The sequence below is a fragment of the Alosa sapidissima genome, chromosome 9, assembly GCF_018492685.1.
Source record: "Alosa sapidissima isolate fAloSap1 chromosome 9, fAloSap1.pri, whole genome shotgun sequence".
NCBI lineage: Eukaryota > Metazoa > Chordata > Actinopteri > Clupeiformes > Clupeidae > Alosa > Alosa sapidissima.
Window position 1 is genome coordinate 17,468,038 of NC_055965.1, and position 22,057 is coordinate 17,490,094.

Below are 22,057 nucleotides of genomic sequence, written 5' to 3' on the forward strand. Positions count from 1 at the left end.
ATGCAGTACTCTCTTTTTTATATCAGGATATTAAATAGTACAGATGCATTATACTATATGTTATATTCTAATCATCTGGTGTTTCAAGGTAGGCTATTGAAATGTTATTTAATAAAATGTCTAACACCCCCCCCCCCCCCCCCCCCCCCCCCATCCAAAAAATAATAATAAAAAGTTGAGGTTTGTATCGAACCGTGGGTCAAAAATCGTGATACAAACTGAATCGTGAGGTTGGTGTATCGTTACAGCCCTACCTACTGTATGACACTGTAATGTGAAAAAACATAAAGCCCAAATCAGCACATTATGCACCGAATTTGATACTGTAATGTTAATTTGTAACATTCTTTGTAACCTACATGTAATTACAACTCGGTTTACTGTCGACATCAAGCAATATGCTGTTCCACCTTGTAGTGGCGCTCAACCTTAATGCAGCCCTCAGAAGTGCTTAGCTGCAAAAGCATGTAACTCAGTGGCAGAATTTGTGCAAGAGTTGTTTACATTAGAAATTATGGAGTAACTGCTCCTGAAGCACGGAACTGCCTCCAGTGTACAAACATGACTTAAGTCAAGGGAATGTGCCAGAACATGCTCAGGCTGAAAAGGGCTTAGTTGCACATTTTTTTCACATGCACCCTTAGACACATGGGAGAATTTGCCCCTATAACACAAGGAATAAAGGGGAAGGGGAGTTTCAGTGTTAATCATTTGTTTTCCTATTTTTTAGTTGTTCCTTGGTTTATTTTTTATTTTCATTGCCAAGATTATTAATAGAAAAGACAAAAGTAAAGAAGGGTTAAAGTGTCACACTGTTGTCCACATTTTTGGGGTTTAGATAAGTGTAGGGATGCTTCAGCGTCTTGTTGCGATCCTCAATTCGACCAGACAACAACTTTAGCCACTCCTGAAAATCTTTGATGCAACGGCAAGGAACTTCCTCGTCAAACAGTTCTTCTGGAAAACATCCAAGAGGGTACTGCAGAGAGAATGTGATCACTATGTGTATTGATATTGAAAATTACAGACTCAGATAGCCAAAGTGAAGTAAAATAAATACTTAAATGCTTATTTTGGATATTTTCTCTGCCCTTGTTTGAAATGTCATTTGTACTGTAATTGCATGTATTGGGTGATGCAAACCCAAAACCTGTTTATTTCTTAAGTAACCTTACAGCTTGGCACTTCAGAGGGCAGTATTAAATCAACACTAATAATAATGGTAGACAAAAGGCATTTAGATTGTGTGTTATATTACTGTATTATTTGTTGTTTTCTTAAAAGATGATGCACACACTCACATGGTCTGTTGAATTTATGCTGAGCACTTTCAGGATAGCCATGCTATTTACTGTTGTGCTCACATTAGGTAAGGTTTCCAGGATAGTGTCCATCGTGGTTTGGCCTTTCTCTTTGGGAGGGGGCTTTCTGAGAGCAGTGGGGTAGTTGGGCATCCAGCCACCAAAGTCAAACTGCATGGGGCAATTTAGATCAATTTAGACAAGATCAAAGAACCTAGGATGACAAAAGAAAAGAACTACAATAGATCATTATCTTAAAGAAGGCCTTTCCCATTGTGGCCTCTATGCTGATTGTAATTTTTCTTACAAAGCGTCATGGTAGACATAATAGAGACAACATCCAACAATGGTCTGGCATTTTTCCTTTGGAGAGGGGCTTTGTTGGGGAACCACCCACCAACGGCCAGCTGAAAAAAAAGTGTTTATTTTATAATCTGAGCCAAATTGATTCTCAGACCTTTATAATAAATTACCTGTCCATTGTTGAGAGCAGCATGCTGGGCTGATACAGTGAAGATCACCATGGTAACAAACTTGAGGAGATCTTCCATTCTCTGAAAAGACTCAGGTATTCCTAAGAGAAATAAAGACAGACATGTGAATTAATAACCCGCAAGGACAAGATCACATCTGTCGGACATCAGAACAGAGTAAAGTGCTTTAGCCAGGCATGATCATGCTAGAAAAAAATAGTTTAATTCCTTTTAGTTTAGTTCTACAAATCAACACATTGTGAAGAAATAATCACACCTGTGTTGCTCCTTCCCAGGAATCCATTGGTGAAAATCTCTCTGATCCAGCTCTGCAGTTCTGTGTCCTTCTGCACATGCTCATCAGATGTGTAGTAATGTTGCAAGACTCCTGTTACATACCTGCAGATGACCACATGACCAAATTTGCATCTACTGCACTACTTATAGTAGTAAATGTATGTACTCTGTGTTTTGTTGACCCCCATGGCTCAGCCCTGCCCTTGACTAGACTCGACCCCACAATATCCGTTTCTACAAAATTTAGCTGTGAGGTTGCTAAACCACCATGGTGACCGCGGCACACTGTAAATCATAGGTCTTTTGCGCCGAGCCTGGCGGCAACCACAACACAAATCTGCGGGACATTTCCTCAACCAAGAGCAACCTTGCGGTGAGCGCAGTGCATGCTGTGCACAATGTGAAGCCCCCTTGAAGGGGTTTTGTTGTGCTTTGCTCAGCGCAGTGGCAGGCCAGTTCTTGTGTGCACAAGCCGTTGACAATAATGGATTTCACAGCGCAGCGCTACCGCTTGCGCGTACAATGTGAAGCCCCCTTAATGCGACAGGACGGAGGTTCACACAATGCACATACTGCAGCTACACACCAGCTGGCAGCCATTACACGTACCTGTAGATGATGTTCCACAGTTGTATGCCATCATCTCTGTAGTAGTAGTTGGGGACGTCCTCCAGGCCTCTCTCAGAGATGTTCTCAGGCAGACAGAGGGAGCTGTAGGTCAGGGAGGAGGTTCCACGCCTCAGCAACTTATCCAAGGTCACATCACATTATAATCAGTAATGAAGTTGAATATTATAGTGATACCACAAATGGTATGGCATAAAACAACTAAATGTGGCTATAGGACAAAACAGTTCACAGTGAAGTTGAAAATACATGGTGCATATCTACAAACTAGTCAGACACAGTATATTTGTACTATGTTGTATGTTTACCCTCACAAAGACTCCCTCCTCGGTAATCAGCAGATTTCGTGCCATGATATTGATGTGGAGTGTGTAACGAGTATGGGGAATGAGGAGCTACAAGGGGAAAAAGTGAACAGCTGGTCATTACACTTTGATGTCTATATCATCCCATTAAAATAATTTAGAGAGTTTAACTAGATCAGCAACAGTTTGTGTCACATGAGGTCACTGTATGTTATAGCATATAAAATCAGATAACACATCATGTTCCACCTTTCATTTGTATTTTCATTACAAATAACAGATAACAGGCCATTTCTCCATTACAATTTCAAAACCAAAAACAGGAAACAAGTCGTTTTCCGATTGTGGTGTCACCATTTGCATTTCATTGTCTCTGTACTTGTAGCCTACTCTGCACATTGACAATAAATTTGAATCTAACCATTTCAAAATGAAAATCAAATAGCTGTGAAGTACATGGACCACAAATACACTGTGTTTGTTTTAATTGTGGGACAAGTCATCCTTCCATACCTTGTAAAGGGGGTGTATGGAGGGGAGGCACCGCAACGTTGCCAAGGTGAACACCTCAGCCAGCACGTGAGTTCTCAGCAGGTGGAAGTCGACCTCTTGCACGCAGTACTCCGCGGCCCGTACACAGATCTTAGCCAGCAGCCAGTCATGCTTGGAGTCGGTAGGCAGGAAGATGGGGTTCTCAGGTCCAGGTGTTTGCCCTAACTGTGGAGAAATGCCAGACATGTAGAACTGCTACACCAGTACTCTGAATGTGCATAATATGGCCAGTGCCTACCATTTAGCCGAAGTTAAGGGATGGCTGGCCTTCGGTAAAATTGCCATTTTCCGCCTCATTGCTGTATTTATGGTTGTGGTATTTAGCTGACGCGTAGAGATGGTATACGTTCCTGACCAAACCCCACCCCTAATCCTAGGCTCCCCAATAGAATATGTTGGGCCGGTGGTAGCATCGTGGTTAAGGAGCTGGGCTAGCATGCAGTAGCCAGAAAAGTTGTGGGTTCAATTCCCAGCTTCCACCGGTGTGCCCTTGAGCAAGGCACTTAACCCTGAACCCTGCTCTGGGGACAATGTAACAATGCCTTTGTAATATAATTGACATACAAATGTTGTTGTTTGGAAAAAGTGTCTAAATGAATACAGTAATTTCCTGTGTATTAGCCGCATAGTGTATAAGCCACAGGGTACTGTTTTATGCAAGTTAAAAACAACACCAAAAACATATTAAAACCATATTATTAACTGCCCCCGTGTATTAACCTCAATGTGTAAACCTTGGCCAATAGTTGGGAAATTACGGTAATGTAAATGTAGAAAAAAAGGCAAACCAGAAGCCAGAGATCCCAGAGCACCCAGCTCAGAGAGGTTACCCATTTCCTTGAGGCTGGTCAGGTGGAGAAGAAGGAATCTAAGATGTAAAGGCTCCCCTATATTTAAAGCTTGATTAGCATTGTGGTGCACATACGATACCTCCTCCTGTTCACTGTTCACCTCTTCAGATCTTAGTGTTGTTCAGGTGTGTTTACCTGTATGGCGATGGGCAGCATCAGGCCGTGATGGTCGAGGTGAAGCAGCACCAGAGGAGCGGTGAGAAACTGCTGTTCACCGTTCACCACATTTCCTATGACTCCATCCAGCATCTTGTAGTCACACAGGAATATGTTTCCTTTCTGGATGGATTAGGTTTAGTTAAGGAGAAAAAACAACAAATAGACAATGTTTTATTATTATTTAAAATCACAAGCTTGAAAACCAAGTAGTACACATTAAATCAGAAAATGTATGTCAGTACTGTATTTTAAAGGTGCCATGTGTAAGAATTGAGGTAAAAATATCCAAAAAAATGAGCTACACGCATCATAAGAAGGAGCAGAAATAAGGATGATGATGTCATTAAAAAAATGACAAGGTATAGTGCTGAAGAGATATCAACCTGAATTAGCATGCTAAATTACTAGCCACAGCCCGACAGGTGTCATAATACCAGTTTCGGCCATGGGAGGCGGTATGCGGGCAACATAACAGCCAGCCAAACTGCAATACATGTGTCTCGGTTGTTACTCTAGGGTAGACCAACTCACTTTCTGGAGGTATACTGCCCCCATCTTTTATGGAATGTGGAGTATGAATTGATTTTTTGGCGGACATTACACATGGCACCTTTAAGTTATTTTGGACAGCATGCATGCATCTGTGTAAAAGTGAATCCATGAAGGACTTCTCCTGCTAGACCGTTGAGTGACTCTAATGCCTACTTTTATTTCCGCCTCTAAAGTGCTTTTTCCAAGAAGACCTTTGACCACCTCCTCTGTGACGGGGAAGTTCTTGGGCAGCTTTGAGCAGCGCTGGATCATCATGGGGTTTAGGCCATTCAGGAACTGGTAGCCAAAGAACTCGTCCTTATCCCAGTTCTTTCTAACATAATCTGCAAATGATGCCAAGTCAGAAGAACATATGCTCTGATAGACAGGTCAGTAGTACTTGTTATTTAACTACAGAAATTCTGTACAGCTCATTGAAGCGCTTGTTTAAGATAAGTACCCAAGGTTTCATTTGTAATTCCGCAAATGAGGGCATCAAGTTCTTTAATGCTCTTCCACGAATCTCTGCAACGAGCTAATCCATTTAGCTGCAGAAGAGCTAACCTAAACACAAAGAATTGGTAGACCGACCATTAAAAAGAATGTAAGGTACAAATAGGTAAAAGTTAGAAACTGTAAACATATATTGGCTTGTTTACCAGGACTTTCATAGAAATTAAATTATATTTTGAACAGCACGGGAGTTTTTGTCTTTCTTTCTTTCCTTCTTTCTTTCTTTCTTTCTTTTTTTCTTTCTTTCCTTCTTTCTTTCTTTCTTTCTTCCAAATTACTTACTGTTTTCCTCCTGTGTAGAAAATCTCAATTTCCTTTGTGAAAGAGAACTGGAGTTCAGCAGGCAGAGCAAAGGGAGAATCAAAGTTGGTAATGCGGGGCATGTCCTCATCGTACACATGCCACCTGTGGGAGGAATATGCAGACAGTTGGGAAAATATTGAATTTAACATAATTTAATCAAGATATTTGGTGTGTTGTCCCCAAACCTATATGTATCCTGTCGATTTTCTAGCTGCTTCCTCCTTTGTTCTTGGGCTACTTTGTTGGTGTCCTGGAACACAAGCAAAGCTGAAATAGAACAGGATATGTCAGTCCAGAGCCTGGTAGGGACACAGCTTTGGAAATGGAAACAGGAAATTACATGATGCTAGACAGTTATTGTTAGCAAATAAAAAATAAAATTGTAGCCTCCTATAGCTATTTGAGTGGAATGTGTTGCAATCGATTTCAAAGCAGTTTGCAGTAAAGCCAATCTGATTTATTGACTACATGTTGGTGCCCCCTCTGTTCCTTGGGGATCAATAAAGTATCTACAATATCTATCTATCTATCTATCTATCTATCTATCTATCTATCTATCTATCTATCTATCTAAGTTGCTTTGACACTTTCATGTGAGTGTCAGATAAATCCTCCTTGGTTTCAGCCAATCAAATGATAGCATGTCTAAACTGGTTTTCCTGCAGAATACATCAAAATGATGAGGCTACAACTTCACAACACACATAATACGAATGAGTTTGCTAAAATATTGGTAGGGACACGCATCCCCATACAAACCTACGCCACTGGCTAGAACTGAGATACTGAGGACAAGCTTCAAAAGTTCTGCATCTTCCGCAGTGAATTTGAATTAAATCACGTTGTTTTAATATTATGCTGCAAGGTGTTGTAATCTTGTAATATTACACATTTCCAGTATATTATTATTAATTCCTGTTTATTTCCATTAATTCCCATACATGCTCGTTAATTGTCATGGAAATTTTACAACTCTGCAAAATTCCCAGAATTGTGCAATCCTAGTCCACTTTGCCGAGGACTTGACATGGTCTCTAAACACCACTTTTCTGTTCAGGAAAGCCCAAGAACGGCATTTATATCCAACTACCAGCCATCGAAGATGTCCACTTGAAACACTGCATTCGGTGTGGGTGTAGCATCACCTCTCTCACCCTGCAGCCCACTGTTACCAACCCCACTCCCACTCGTGTCGTATGGTCATATAAGTATAACATTCATAACTTTGTGACATAAGACGGACAATAAATACTTAATTGGGGAGACCTCTCCTAATAATTGTGTTTTGCCATGGCACTGCGCCTTCTGGTATCTGGAAAAATTGGCCGAGCCACCTTCAAGGTAGCCTGGTAAGCCAAACTCAGATCAATATCTGGTCCCAAGCAATTGAGAATCATTTACAACAATAGCATGGTGACTGGCGTAGACTTAAAGTAAACTTTGAAATCATTGGTCCAGCTCCAGCCTAACCAATCACATTAATCAGAGAGATTCCTAATGTTTCTTCTGCTTTGCCTAAACTTTACAAACTGACAATAAACAGCAGCCAGCAAACAATGGATGTGGATAAACTACCTTTACTGTAAATAAAATTCAAAATGTTTATGCTTGCAGGAGCTGCTATTCAAATAAATACTGTATTAACAATGAAATTAAGTCATTTGAATAATTTCCCAACCATGCTGGCTATGTGCAAAAGGAATTTGTCTGCAGTATGTGTGTGTGTGTGTGTGTGTGTGTGTGTGTGTGTGTGTGTGTGTGTGTGTGTGTGTGTGTGTGTGTGTGTGTGTGTGTGTGTGTGCGTGCGTGTGCGGTACATTTACAAGACATCACCATTGAACTCTCAAGTACAACAGTAATTGTGAAGTCTGCCCCTAGTGCCTACCTTTGGCAGGTCTTAGATCAAGACTCTCATTACAGGCCAGCCAGCGGTAGCATGGAAACAAAATCTCATCCCCTTCAGGCGTTGTAATCACGATCTTATCGCAAAACCACTGGTTGTTAAGACCCAAAAATGGCTTGGAATGGAGTTTGACAAGTATGAGCTCCCCCAGGGCCTCTTTACACTGTACCTCGAATGTCTGTTCCTGTAAAGACATATGAAAAGCGATTTTAAGATTGTAAAGCACTGGAGTTGTTTTGTTTGTTTTTAAAGAGGCTATGTGGCAGATATTTATACACGACGGGTTTGATGTGATGTCAAAAATGCCTGTGCTCCATGTTGTCCAGGTATCCACTGAAGTTAGCATGCAAAAAACCTAGTGCCACCATGTACCACATGATACTGCAGTATTAAATACAATGCAAGTCATTGTGAGAGTGTCGCGTGGCTGCGCTCACAGCCAAAATAATGAGACATTTCCCCTTTAAAACATCAAACATTGACCTAAATAACAAAATAATGTGAAGAAACAACTGTTTTGATGTGATGCCCACATATCTACGGAAGATATTGCAAACCAGCTATAGCACCTGCTTGAATCTCTTGTATTACGATGCTGTAGATATACATCATGTTATATAATGTATATATAATATATTTATAATGCAAATCATACATACATAATTAATAATATACATAATATATTTATAACACAAATCATACATACATAATTAATTCCACATAATCAATTCCAACCTTTGTTTATCATCCCGCCATACAATGTTCATACACATATTTTCCATGAAAAGTAATGGTCTGATATTCAAAAAGTCAACTAGACAATAAATTATATTCAGAGAAGATGCATTGGACAGTTAACCAGGAAGTCAATCAGCAGTTGATAACAACTTCCTGCAATAAGGGTGGTGATGATTACTTTTGAAATGTAATAGGTTACAGACTGATTAGTAAACAATAGTGGCACACATTTAAATAAGATGACCCACCAAAATGTCAGTGTATACTGCTGTTTGTAAATCTTAAAAAAACAAACAAACAAACAAACAAAAAAAAACAGAAAAGTACATGCAGATATAATCCTTTTGTACACAATGCAGCACTTTGCCAATTCAGGAACATACTGAACATGCCTACTTTTTCTCTAATTTTCATGTAAATGTATTCAGTAATTTTCGGTGTAGAAATGAATAGATTTCTCATCTCCTTAAAGATACACTATACAATATGTTCACCTTAATATAACTTCTCAAAGCCAGTTTGATGTTAAACAAACTTTTTAATCGTTCGCCTAGCATAGCCACAGAGCATACTGTAGCTGCGTCCATAACGAGAAAACCAGCAATGCAACTTCAAGAGACATCTCGCAAGATTCGTGAAACACTACCTTGTCAGTAGATATAGCTCTTTGAAGATAGTTTTTGCCTGTTGCTTGCCCCTCACCTCCACAACAAAAGCATTGTCATTGTGTACAGGGGGAACAAACCATGAGAAGTAGACTATTTACAACGGCAAAGTAAAACATAAATATATCGTGACTCTAGGAGGAGCTCTAGAGTCGCCAAAAATACCTGAAACTGCATAGTATGCCTTAAAGGGATGCCTATATATGTTTTTTTTATCTTTCTCATAACTACTGGCAACCACACAGTGAACATCTGTGCCTAGTTTACAAAGCTGTTTACAAAACAATCCAATGCGAAAAAAATATGTGTGATGGAGATTACAAGTTTGGTAGGGCGTGAGCAAATGAGCAGCAGCTCATAAATATGTAATGAGCAGCAGAAACAGCACACTCTGAAAGAGACTAAAACAGAGGGTAATAGAGGTAGGTAAGAATCTTTTCCTACAAGCTATTTCCAGCAAACAACTTCAGAAATATGTTTTCTGGAACTCATAGACCTATTTTAACTTGTTGAAAAATAGTCATAATATGGGCACTTTAAATGAGTGCACTTACTGATCCTTGATAACAGGGCGCAGAGAAAAGGCTCCTATCTACACATATTTCATTGCTCTCGTCCTTGAGACCTTGAAGTTGAATGGAGATATAGCTCATTGTGCCTGCAAAGGCCCAATTTCCTGTGTATGTCTTCACTGTGTAGATCACCATGGTTATTCTGAAAAGTAATGGACATTATTAATTAAGTAATGTTTTTTATACAATAAAATAATGGTCATTTGATTACTGTCACAGATGTGGCCACTGAATAAGGAAGACCATTCTTACTGACAAGGAGAACTGAAGTGAGGATTCCATTGTTACTTTGTACACTAAATTGCAGAACATACAAAGCATGACCAAATTGCATACTGGATTTACAATTACCGGTACATGAATTGTCAATGAATTAATTCCATATAAAACTCAAAATTGTTCTCACTATCAAGATCAATTAGGTCAAACTCTATGAAATTACAAATGAGTTGTTTCACTAAGCTACAACAATAACAAGTCTATTTCTACTCCACCCTCCTTTACTGTTATTAAGGTCAAATTCAAGTCGCCCACAAACACAAACCAAGTTTTCCTTGTCACTGAGGTATCTACAGTACAGTGAATTTAAAGAACACCAGGTCAGTGAAGCCTCCATATGGCACTGCTCCTGTATCAGGCCAAACCATTATATCCAACTATCAACAGAGTCTAGCTGTAGAGAAGCTCCTAGTTGTTACGCCCATGGTGTAAATGCAACAAGAGGGTGGAGAATGTTGAATAATGTTGAACTAAATGTACTAAATTATTAATATTATACACAGTTATTATTGCAATAGTAAATGTATACTAAATTATTATGAATATCATTATTATTATTTACAGTAAGAAGACAAACAACAGAGGAAATGCTGGCCACTAATGCTTACCAAAATATTCTGAACAGCAGAGTTGGTGCGACTAGCTCTCTCACAAAACAGCTCTGGCTTACGAGCAGGACTCTGAGACAAACATCTGCAAGGAGGGGATGAGTAACCTTGATTTTATACTACAAGTACACCTGCACACAAGAGCACACCTGCAGGGAAGCACACAAGGAAACACACTACTGGCCCAAGGGGAGGATAAGGGAAAACCTAGTCAACTGGATGGGAGGATTTTAACTTCCTTATAGTGCCATTTACATACAGGATGGTGTCCATGCCAAGATAACACCACCTTCCTATGTTCCCAAAGTCCTATATTCCCAGGGTTCTATGTTCCCAGGGTTCTATTCTCAGGGTCCTATGTTCCCAGGGCACTATATTCCCAGGGTCCATGATCCCCAGTTCAATTTTATATTGAAAAAAGGACTCACAGACTTTCTTTGATGAGTGTTCCTTCTAAGTTTGTAAGGGTGTAGGGCTGTCCCACTGGGGAATTGTTAAGTGCATCTTTGGTGTTTTGGGTCAAATAAAACACTTACAGTTGAAATACAATTGGCATATACAGTAAATGTGCCTGTGCAATATTAGAAATTTGTCTGATAGGAAGGATCTAATTATTATGGAATTGATGGGTAACACCTTGGTAAATAATTTCATGCTGATGATCTGGCCATTTTCTCTCCCAGCAGTGCTGGCTTTCAGCAGCTACTGAATATCTGCTCTGAAGAAATATGATGTGATGTTTAATGCCAAAAAGAGTGCTGTCTTGATATGTAGGACAAAAAGGGGACAAAGATCTTTGTTTTCCAGACAGAATATCTGAATCACTACCTTACAGATCAGTTATCTGATGATGAGGATATATACAGGCAGCGTCACAAATTATATGCCCAAGCTAACATGTTGGAAAGAAAATTCTGCATGAGCACGAATGACATCAAAATGAGCCTGTTTAAAGCATATTGCACTCCTTTGTATTCTGCTCCCTTATGGACTAAGTTTAAAAAGACATGCAGAACCTTAAGGTTGCTTATGATGACTGCACAAGGATACAACTCAAGAAACCCAGGTGCACTAGTGAAAGTGACTTGTTTTGTAATGCAGGGGTCAGCACCTTCCAGCCATTATTGAGGAGTCTGCAAATCTACAAATTAATTTGTCGCCTGAACGTCTCCCAGAACAACATTGTTATGTTGCTGGCAAATCCTAGATTAGTGCCATAATGATAATCATCACTATGGAAACACTTTTTAAAGTGTATTTTATAGAAATGCAGTGTTGTTGTTTTGTTTTTACATTTCTGTATATGGTTATCTTTTAATTGTATATTGTAGGTATGTCATGTTTGTGTCTTCTGAATGGACCTTGAGTCTGGCAATAAAAGTTGTTGTTGTTGATGATGATGATGATGATGATATGAAAACCAGCATTGGAATGAGTACAAAGAACACAAATCCATCATGTCATTTATAAAGCATACTGTACATACAAACATAATGTCCTGGGAACATAGGACCATCTAACTGGGGAACACAGGGCCCTGGGAACATAGGACCATCTAACTGGGGAACACAGGGCCCTGGGAACATACATGTTCCCAATATCTACCATGTAAATCTGGGTAGCTCGGTAAAACCTGTTTTTTCACTCCGTGATCTCAAGAAACGGAGAGCTATGTGAAAAATCACAGAATTTCTCCTTGAATGAACAGCACTTTGGCAAACTGCCATTGCTAATAAACGTTCCATATGCATAAATTGACACTGGCATTGACAAATATCTGCCTGAAGCTTTCAAACAAGGAAATGTAACATGATATTTTCACTTGTTTTTTTTCCCCGAGACTGAGTCAGACATCTGAGACTTCTTATGAATGTCAGGCATCTTGAGGATCTGCATGCCTGTATCTAGAGACACTTTCCTCTGCACTGCGCATGTGTGTGTGTGACACACATTCACACAACCAACAATATGGGATGCATGCCAACATGCAATCTGCAGTTACATAAACATTTTAATACAGCAAATAGAATAACTAGATGTACCGCAGAGTGGTACAAAATATGACAGCGCCCAGTCCAGCACATTTTTTCTACAAATATAAGTCACGCTTGTCAAATTGTGCTCACTTCCTACTTTGTTCCTTTTTTGTGTGTTTGTAATTGAGTGTGTGCAGAGTGTGTGGTTGTTTTTGTGTATATGTGTTTTGTGTGTGTGTGTTTTTTTTTTGTGTGTGTGTGTGTGTGTGTGTGTGTGCTTGTGTGCTTGTGTTTGTGTATGTAGGTGTGTCTGTGTGTTCATGTGTTTATGTGCGTGTTTGTGCGTGTCGTGTGTGTGCATGTATGTGTGTGTGCATGTGTAGTGTGTGGGTGTTTACGTGTCTTTGTGTGTGTGTGTGTGTTTATGTCTGTGTGTCTTTATGTATGTGTACATAAATAAAGCAAATCAGGGAACCACCTACTCTTTGCAATAAGTGCCATGGCATCTTTAACAACCTTGGTGAGTCAGGACCTCAATTTAACATTCATGCAAAGGAAAACATCTGCAGTACAGTGTCCCTGTCACTGCAATAGGACATCGGGATTGATATTTGTTTGGTGGCTTCTGGCCACAGGGAAGAGTGCCACCTATTGGCCAGCCACCAACATCACTTCCAGCAGGAACCTACTCTTCCAAGGAGGTTTCTTATCCAAGTACTAACCAAAACATGATTACTTCATAGATTTCATATGTAAAATACATTTTATACAACCCCACCCCCATCTTGCCTGTTCATAATTCTGAGAAATTCTTGAACTGTGTGCATGTGTGCGTGTTTATATGTGTGTGTGTGTGTATGTGTGTGTGTGTGTGCGTGCGTGCATGTGCCTGTGGGTGTGCCCGTGGGTGTGCATGTGCATGCATGCGTACATATCTCTGTTGGTGTACGGTCACTAAATGTATACATAAATTAATCTATTGTATGGCCCCCCATGAACGAAAGTCCACGAAACTTGCCATGCATTCAGAGGGTGTCATAATGATCCTACACTTTCAATTTCATGCACTTTTGACCACGTTAGGTTACAGATACCTGCGATTACAACACCTCATTTTTACTTTTTCGTTTTTAACTAGGTGGCACTATACATGAAATGAGTGGTTATGGAATGGGTTGACATGGCCCCTTAAGATCGACATACAAAAAAAAGGTGGTCCTCCTAAACCCTACGGTTCTCGAGATATTCACAGAAAACTGTGTCCCTACCCTCCATTCGGGGGGTCCAGTCCAGCAGGGGGGCTACAGATCAAAATGAAAAACAATGGTTCCATGCTATTCTTGTGGAGCTACATGCCCACCAAGTTTCGTGCACCCCGGTCTTTCAGTGTCCCGTGAATCCTTAACGGAAATTTGGCCATGCGAAAAAAAAAAAATAAAAAAAAGAACAAAAACAATCTGACTAAAAAAGTGGCATTAGGTGACTGTATTTGTGCTGAATAGTTTGTGTGTGTGTTTGTGTGTGTGTTGGACATTGTGTGTATGTGAGATGCATGAGTTGCAGTTTCCTATTAGTTATGCATAGTACTGGTGCCTCCACTGGACCCCCTCACTTTGTCCGTATTCACTGATCTTGTGAGCCTCTACATCTCAAAGGATTATTTTCAAAGTTATACCTGCACATTTTAGTATTTCTATGAAAAGTTTACTTCAGAGTATTGCACACATTTCTACAGAACTAGGAAAGATGGCTTTTAGCTACACACACACACACACAAAACATTGCTCAATATCGCCTCCAGTATCATTCACGCTACTTCACCATGGATGAATGTATTAATAGCATACGATGATAAAAAGTAGAAATTTTCACAGCTGATTTACCTGCGGCCTCATTTAATTAGGCATTTTGTGTCATGCTATTCGTACCCTGGTGCAATTAGAAGTGAATTATATTTGTACCCCAGTGCACACAGCAATGTGTTCAATTAGTACCCCGTCTGGTACGAATATCAATGTATGCTATTCGTACCCCGGTGCACACAGCAATGTGTTCAATTAGTACCCCGTCTGGTACGAATATCAATGTATGCTATTCGTACCCCGGTGCACACAGCAATGTGTTCAATTAGTACCCCGTCTGGTACGAATATCAATGTATGCTATTCGTACCCCGGTGCACACAGCAATGTGTTCTATTAGTACCCCGTCTGGTACAAATATCAATGTATGCTATTCGTACCCCGGTGCACACAGCAATGTGTTCAATTAGTACCCCGTCTGGTACAAATATCAATGTCTGCTATTCGTACCACGGTGCACAATTTTGCACCCCTATGCATTTATTCTGGCATATTGATCAAACAATGTAATAATAAAAAAGCAACATGTGTAATAGACACTCTGAATAAGGTATGCTGTTTGCATCAATGTATAGTTAGAAGTGGATGCTATTTACACCCTGGTGCGTGAACTAGCTAATTGTTGCAATCAAAACTTCCGTTTGAGAACCGATTTCTTGTTCAAATTGCGTGCCTTCTCTCCAGAGATGTTGGTGAACATGCGCACTTCCTCTGCCAAAATGCATCATGCAGGAATCAAACCCCGGTCACCTACATGCTAAATCATGTCTGTAACCACTGTACTATCTACTTCCACAACTTGATGGTGTTTGCAGGTAAACTTATAGTTTATAGGCCTGAGCATCATATTCACGAAATTTCTGTTAACTAACAAACTGACGGTTGTATGTGTTCACTGAACCAAGATTATGAAAACAAAACACAACTTTTCGATCTAAAACTTAATCTGAATAGATATTAGTGCCGAAACCTTTCAGAATTCTTCACTTTCTGCTGATGAAAAAACAAATGTCCACCATGTTTTTGTTCACGTGAGCAACGTCTTTTTGTTATTATGTCATAGGGTGTGAATAGCTCAGCTGTGTGGCCAAGGCTATTTGTACCAGGGGTGTAAATAGACACTCCGTAGTATTAAACATAAAAGAAACCCCCCACATTAAACATTGTAGAAGATGGTGGGGGGAAAGCAAGAAATAAGAGAATAAGATTATAATTATTTCCAAATACTTGCAAATTGTATTATTTGTGTGAAACATTTACAGAAATTATTTTCCTAATTAGCCAACTCATATAAAATCACTGGCGAACCAAAACAGTGATATTGTACCACATTAGTTGCATATGCAACAGAGATGTCTAAAGATTGCTGTAGGTTACAGCAAAGTCCTTTTAGGCAAGTCCCTCCACTCGGCGGCCATATTGCAACGCTTTTTGGGCACTTGTCGGGCATCTATTTCGGCAGAAATGCGCGTGCGTAAGGCTTCGACACCAACCTTGCTCCAGCAGCGAGATCACAACACATGATTGGCACGATGTCTTCACAACACACCACATGATTGGCTCAATGTATTTGCGTTACAAACGAACCCATTTCTATAGAGGGTTTTTTGAGTGCTGTGTCTTCTCATTAGAACGTCTCTGGCTACACTCTTACCAACGAACAACGTACGAAAGACATTCGTATCAAAGTACCTTTCGGGAAATGCGTGATCTACTTTGTTTCGCTGTGAGGTGGGGTGAAGCTCAGATGCAAGTAAGATGTGGGCGGTTTTTTTGGTCATAAAAAGGAGGGAGAAAGAAGGGGCAGTGCTTAGTAGTTTTCAACAAGGTCCTCTCTGTGGAAACTAGAACGAGTTGCGAGTCATTGCCACTTCATATTCGTGCAACTCTCATTCTCAATAAGTCGGGAAGATGTCTGGCAGAGGCAAAGGAGGAAAGGGTCTTGGAAAAGGTGGCGCAAAGCGTCACCGCAAAGTCCTTCGTGATAACATCCAGGGGATCACCAAGCCTGCAATCAGGCGTCTGGCCCGCCGTGGTGGTGTGAAGCGTATCTCTGGTCTCATCTACGAGGAGACCCGTGGTGTGCTGAAGGTTTTCCTGGAGAACGTGATTCGTGATGCCGTCACCTACACCGAGCACGCCAAGAGAAAGACTGTGACCGCCATGGACGTCGTCTATGCTCTGAAACGCCAGGGTCGTACATTGTACGGTTTTGGTGGTTAAAGATCAGATCTCTCTCAACGTATACATAAAGGCTCTTTTAAGAGCCACCCAACTCCTCATAAAAGGTTGTCTTCCTGTATTTATAGGGTAATCTGAATTATGGAAAGGCTAGTCCACTTCCATGCAGTTGCCTGACAACAATATCACACGACCGAGACTGGGGCATTTACGATCTCATGATATGCTTATAGTGCAATCATCATCCCATGGTAGTCAAGAGAAAGCCATGTATTCATATGAAAATCATTCCAAAACAACCAAGAAGCGCCAGAACAGTTGTTATAATAATCTATCATAAAGTGCGACCCATGGCTGCGCTATAGAACGACATCAGATACACTCAGGGTTCACAAATGATCAAACAAAATAAAATACATGCTCAAAAGTCGCGTGTGCCATTACAAAGCCTTATCCAAGTTGGTGTCATAACTAGGGTTTTAATAATCTGTCAGGTTTGACAGACAGGAACGTCGGGATGTATGAAAGAAAGAGATGTAGAAAGAGTTACTTTTACAGTAAAGGAGTGTTTCCTATATTTTACTGTTCACTTGTAATTTCCCTTTGCACAATGCTGTAGAAGCCTTGTTTTTTATACTGTAAAATGTCTATCAAAACAATGGCAGTAAAAACAGTGCAGTAGAGAACAGTTTTTTTCTTTTTTTACCGTCGAGAAAACATGTAATTGTGATATGTAACGCTTAATGATTTTTTTGGGACTTGGTATTTGCCATACATTTCGAAGAATTCCTTTCATTCAGAAGAAAAGTGAGGGAAAAGAAACAAAAGAAGGTGGTGTAAACCGATGGTCTGTGGGTGGTACTAACCTTCTAGATTCTGCCCCTTCGGTTCAAAACGACCAACCGTGTCTGGGTATTTGATTTCGGAGGGAATTCTGGCCGTGGGTGTGAAGTGACGCAGTCCTCTATTTGCATAAAACTTGAGACATATACCGGGTAACTTGAGGACAAGTCAGATTATCGAACAGACAGTCGAGACATCAACATGCCTGATCCAGCCAAGCCTGCGCCTAAAAAGGGCTCCAAGAAAGCCGTGACAAAGACCGCCAGCAAGGGCGGCAAGAAGCGCAGAAAGACCAGGAAGGAGAGCTACGCCATCTACGTGTACAAAGTCTTGAAGCAAGTCCATCCTGACACCGGTATCTCTTCCAAGGCCATGGGCATTATGAACTCCTTCGTGAACGACATCTTCGAGCGTATTGCTGGAGAGGCTTCCCGCTTGGCTCACTACAACAAACGCTCCACCATCTCTTCTAGGGAGATCCAGACCGCAGTGCGTCTGCTTCTTCCCGGTGAGCTGGCCAAGCATGCCGTGTCCGAGGGAACCAAGGCCGTCACCAAGTATACCAGCTCCAAGTAAAGCTGGATGTTGAGCGCGCTTTAACCCAAAGGCTCTTTTAAGAGCCACCCACGTTCTCTTTAAAAGTAATTCCAATATAAACACTGACTACACTGCATTGATTTTCATTAGATATTACCTGAAATAAAGCTTACAACGAATGTGTTAAAACACAAGTTGTGTTATTAAAACATCTGTGTCCAGATATGGACATTTGTTTTTAAGAGAGCAGTTAAGTTTTCGGCTGAGCAATCAAATGTGGATTAGGTAGAATTTCTATCCTACTCTTTTTGCACTGTATGCAACCTACCTTTTTATTTACCGTTGATCTTTCTCCACGGCTGCGTCAGTTGGTTAAAAGGAAGGTGCGTCAAGGAAGGCTGCAGCTGTGATGTGGTCTCATTTTGTGTATTTGCCTACTAACTAGTTTCGAATGTCAATAAATACGGAGTGTCGAGATTAAAGTTGACCTTTCTTCCCGAAATGTTGAGTTTAATCTCGTAGTCATGGCAAAAATGTCCCCATGGGTGGCTCTAAAACTCGACAAGCGCGGGATCACATGAGCGTATAGATGTTTAACTTGCTAGCATTGATCTTTTGCACCGGTTGCCATTACATTTAGCAATAAATATGCGACACCTACTTATTAGAACGTACAGAGCCATGCAGATATGTCAAAGAATAGTAAGATTAACCAAAAACCAATTAAACCAAGACATTGGAAACCAGCTTTTTTTCATGTTTGGGTGGCTCTTAAAAGAGCCTTTGAATATTCGGTTCCTGACTTCAAATCACTTAAGCACGCTCCCCACGGATACGACGAGCCAGCTGGATGTCCTTGGGCATGATAGTGACTCTTTTGGCGTGGATGGCGCACAGATTGGTGTCCTCGAACAGACCTACCAGATAGGCCTCGCTAGCCTCCTGAAGAGCCATGACAGCAGAGCTCTGGAAGCGCAGATCGGTCTTGAAATCCTGGGCGATTTCCCTGACCAGACGCTGGAAGGGCAACTTGCGGATCAGCAGCTCAGTGGACTTCTGGTAACGACGGATTTCTCTCAGAGCCACGGTTCCAGGCCTGTACCGGTGAGGCTTCTTCACGCCACCGGTGGCAGGTGCGCTTTTACGCGCAGCTTTGGTGGCGAGCTGCTTCCTCGGAGCCTTGCCTCCGGTGGACTTGCGGGCAGTTTGCTTGGTTCTGGCCATTGCTACGTATTCTTCGGAATTGAACAGCATGAACACGATTGCGGAACTTGGGTATATAAGGCCTACGGTCTCAGCCTCCCCCTGTGTACGTCAGGTTGTTGGTCTCCGCTGATTGGTCTTCCGAGTGCCGCGTGAAATTCAAAATACAAAGCCCACCCCCGTAATGGCCTATGTCATTGTGTTGATGGACTATTCATAAAACCAGAGACTTTCTAATGAGGAGACACAGCGCTCAAAAAATCCTCCATAGAAATGCATGGGGCTAGTTTGTAACGCCAGTATGGCCGTTGTCTACACATATCCCACCCCTTCCTCGACAAACGTCGACATGTGAAAACATTGAGCCAATCTTGTGGTGTGATGTGAATACATTGAGCCAATCATATGTTCTGTTGTGAAGACATCTTCCCAATCATTTGTTGTGAACTTGCCACTGGAGCAAGATTGGTGTCGTGAAGCCTTGCGCACGCGCATTTCTGCTGAATAGGATGCCCGATGAGTGCTCAAAAAGCGTTGCTATATGGCCGCAGAGTGGAGTGACTTGCCTAAAAGGACTTTGATAAAACCTCTTCATTTAAATGATGCTTAAAATAAATATACTGAAACATTCCATCGGTCAGTGCATATAGGCTGTTATAGAAACAAACAATTGACTTGAATTGGTAGTCATGTACAAACCAAAATAATGACTTAAGGTATAGCTTGTATTTGCTACGTTAAAGCCTACAAATAACTGCTTGTTTATCAACAGTAAACACCAAACTACCTCTGATATGCCTTATTTTTCATACATCATGGAGATAATGCAATTACATGACTGCGTCATCACCTTGAACTACAAGGCCAGAGAAACATCTTCATTATTAACAGTCCGGAGTGATAAATAAAATAAGTTTACATTCTTCAACCAGACAGATAGGCCGCCTACTTCTTGACATTTTGTGGGAAGGGTGGTCAGGTATTGGCAGAAAAACTTTATACATGTGTATGGGGGGTGTGAGTAAATATTTTGACGTCACAGAAAACAGGTCAATGGCGAAAGCATCTTGGAATGATTTTTTTTTAATGGGTATTTGGGTGGCCCTTAAAAGAGCCTTTGTTTCAGAGACTTAGAAGGAGCAGGTTTACTTGGACTTCTCAGTCTTCTTCGGTAGCAGTACAGCCTGGATGTTGGGCAGTACACCACCCTGAGCGATGGTCACTCCGCCGAGCAGTTTGTTCAACTCTTCGTCGTTGCGTACAGCCAGCTGCAAATGGCGAGGAATAATACGGGTCTTCTTGTTGTCACGGGCAGCGTTGCCAGCCAACTCCAGAATTTCAGCAGTCAGATACTCGAGCACAGCAGCCAAGTAGACCGGTGCACCGGCGCCAACACGCTGAGCATAATTGCCTTTACGCAGCAGTCTGTGCACACGGCCCACGGGGAACTGAAGTCCAGCTCTGGATGAACGAGTCTTGGCCTTTGCTCTGGCCTTGCCGCCGGTTTTGCCTCTTCCGCTCATTTTTTTAGTAGATGTTGAGAGTTCGTCCAAATACTCAAATAGTGAGAGGGGGCAAGGCATGTGTAGTTATACCACACCGGCGCGGTGCTACTCCGTGCCTCAGTGGCTAACAACACAAGAGTGAGAGCCAATCAACGTGTAGTTTGTTGCGTGACGTGACGTCATTTCAAAATCTATTTGGCGCGTATAACACTTCCACCTTACTTTTAGACCATCAGCTCAATCACAAAAAAAGTTACCACATGTCATAGCAGAAAAGTAATATCCCACGTAAAGTGACAGCGAAGTTTACAGAAGTTCAACTTAATACGCAGTAAACCAACGAGGCTTCCTGACATCATTTGTCACAGATACTGGCTATTACAATGTAACAAGCTGACATTGTTGTATTGCAAGGTTTTGGATACTTTGTTTCAAGTTTGGTTGCACCTGTTACATTAGGTAGAAATCATGTTGTGTTACCGTAATAAATTACCCAATATAATTTATTTTAAAATTGTATACACAACCCATTAGGCATAGGGGCAAGATGAGCCACCCCTTTTTCTGGGAAACACATTTTATCATGTGACAGCTTTTTAAGGAAGAGGGAAACATTCCTTACAATCTGTGGAAAGGTACAGCACATAGCAAATGTGGTAAACCGAAAAATGTGTAATATGTTTTGCTCTCCAAGTGGCCTCCATTCATGTCCAGAGTTAGGGTGTTTTAGAGAAAACGTAACTAGAACAACATTCAGATGCATTACTTACACCTTAATTGGTTCCGTCTTCAGCTATGATGTGAGGGCTGAACAAAATCATGAATGTTACCCTTGGCTTGTTGTGAGAAGCATGTTCTTTCAAGATGGCGGTTGTGGGATTAGATGAGCCACTAAGGCTGGGGTAAATTGAGCCAGTTAACTAGTACTTGTGTTGCATTAGTGAATTGCCTACACACTACGTAATACCACTCGCTTTTGTTAAAATGTCCCTCTCGACTAGCTTGTGGACTAATTCATTTGATCTATGATGCAGTAGAGGCCGCGCAATACGTCGACAAAGAAGTACCTTAGACCAAAACATGAGTCTCTGTCACTGCTTTTACGTGTTACAATGTGGATTTTGCGAATGTGTACTTTCCAATCGGGAGTTTTTTCTGCGAAACACAATTGACCAACACGAAACACACGGATACATACCACATACTGTAGGTCTAAATTATAGTACAAAGTTATGGGAAACATATGTGGTGTGGCAATATTTGCTAAGGCTGCT

General features: G+C 41.1%; 5 protein-coding genes across 6 annotated transcripts; 2 read left to right on the forward strand and 3 right to left on the reverse strand.

Annotated features, from left to right (window-relative positions):
* Positions 1-754: 754 nt before the first annotated feature.
* On the reverse strand, positions 755-10,833 carry LOC121718578 (polyunsaturated fatty acid lipoxygenase ALOX15B-like). Its single transcript, XM_042103625.1, has 15 exons — positions 10,678-10,833; positions 9,773-9,932; positions 7,798-7,999; positions 6,098-6,179; positions 5,892-6,014; positions 5,557-5,660; positions 5,271-5,440; positions 4,542-4,685; positions 3,517-3,720; positions 3,007-3,093; positions 2,681-2,817; positions 2,052-2,173; positions 1,775-1,875; positions 1,302-1,472; positions 755-979 (listed from the first exon to the last, which is right to left on the reverse strand). Exons 2-15 carry the CDS (start codon positions 9,923-9,925, stop codon positions 800-802), a joined length of 1,980 nt encoding a protein of 659 aa, XP_041959559.1. The 5' UTR covers positions 9,926-9,932; positions 10,678-10,833; the 3' UTR covers positions 755-799.
* Positions 10,834-11,560: 727 nt separating this feature from the next.
* On the forward strand, positions 11,561-18,117 carry LOC121718662 (histone H2B 1/2-like). Of its 2 annotated transcripts, XM_042103755.1 has the most exons (2): positions 11,561-11,576; positions 17,753-18,117. In XM_042103755.1, the coding sequence occupies exons 1-2, from the start codon at positions 11,561-11,563 to the stop codon at positions 18,112-18,114; spliced, it is 378 nt and encodes a 125-aa protein (XP_041959689.1). In that variant the 3' UTR covers positions 18,115-18,117. The 2 variants fall into 2 exon arrangements, with proteins under 2 accessions (XP_041959689.1, XP_041959688.1); XM_042103754.1 differs by lacking the exon at positions 11,561-11,576 and having other exon boundaries at positions 17,739-18,117.
* On the forward strand, positions 16,423-16,745 carry LOC121718677 (histone H4). Its single transcript, XM_042103769.1, has one exon. It carries the CDS (start codon positions 16,426-16,428, stop codon positions 16,735-16,737), a length of 312 nt encoding a protein of 103 aa, XP_041959703.1. The 5' UTR covers positions 16,423-16,425; the 3' UTR covers positions 16,738-16,745.
* A 643-nt stretch (positions 18,118-18,760) lies between the features above and the next one.
* Positions 18,761-19,418, reverse strand: LOC121718649 (histone H3-like). The gene has a single exon (XM_042103740.1). It carries the CDS (start codon positions 19,327-19,329, stop codon positions 18,889-18,891), a length of 441 nt encoding a protein of 146 aa, XP_041959674.1. The 5' UTR covers positions 19,330-19,418; the 3' UTR covers positions 18,761-18,888.
* A 958-nt stretch (positions 19,419-20,376) lies between these two features.
* On the reverse strand, positions 20,377-20,900 carry LOC121718650 (histone H2A-like). The gene has a single exon (XM_042103741.1). The coding sequence runs from the start codon at positions 20,859-20,861 to the stop codon at positions 20,424-20,426; it is 438 nt and encodes a 145-aa protein (XP_041959675.1). The 5' UTR covers positions 20,862-20,900; the 3' UTR covers positions 20,377-20,423.
* Positions 20,901-22,057: the final 1,157 nt, after the last annotated feature.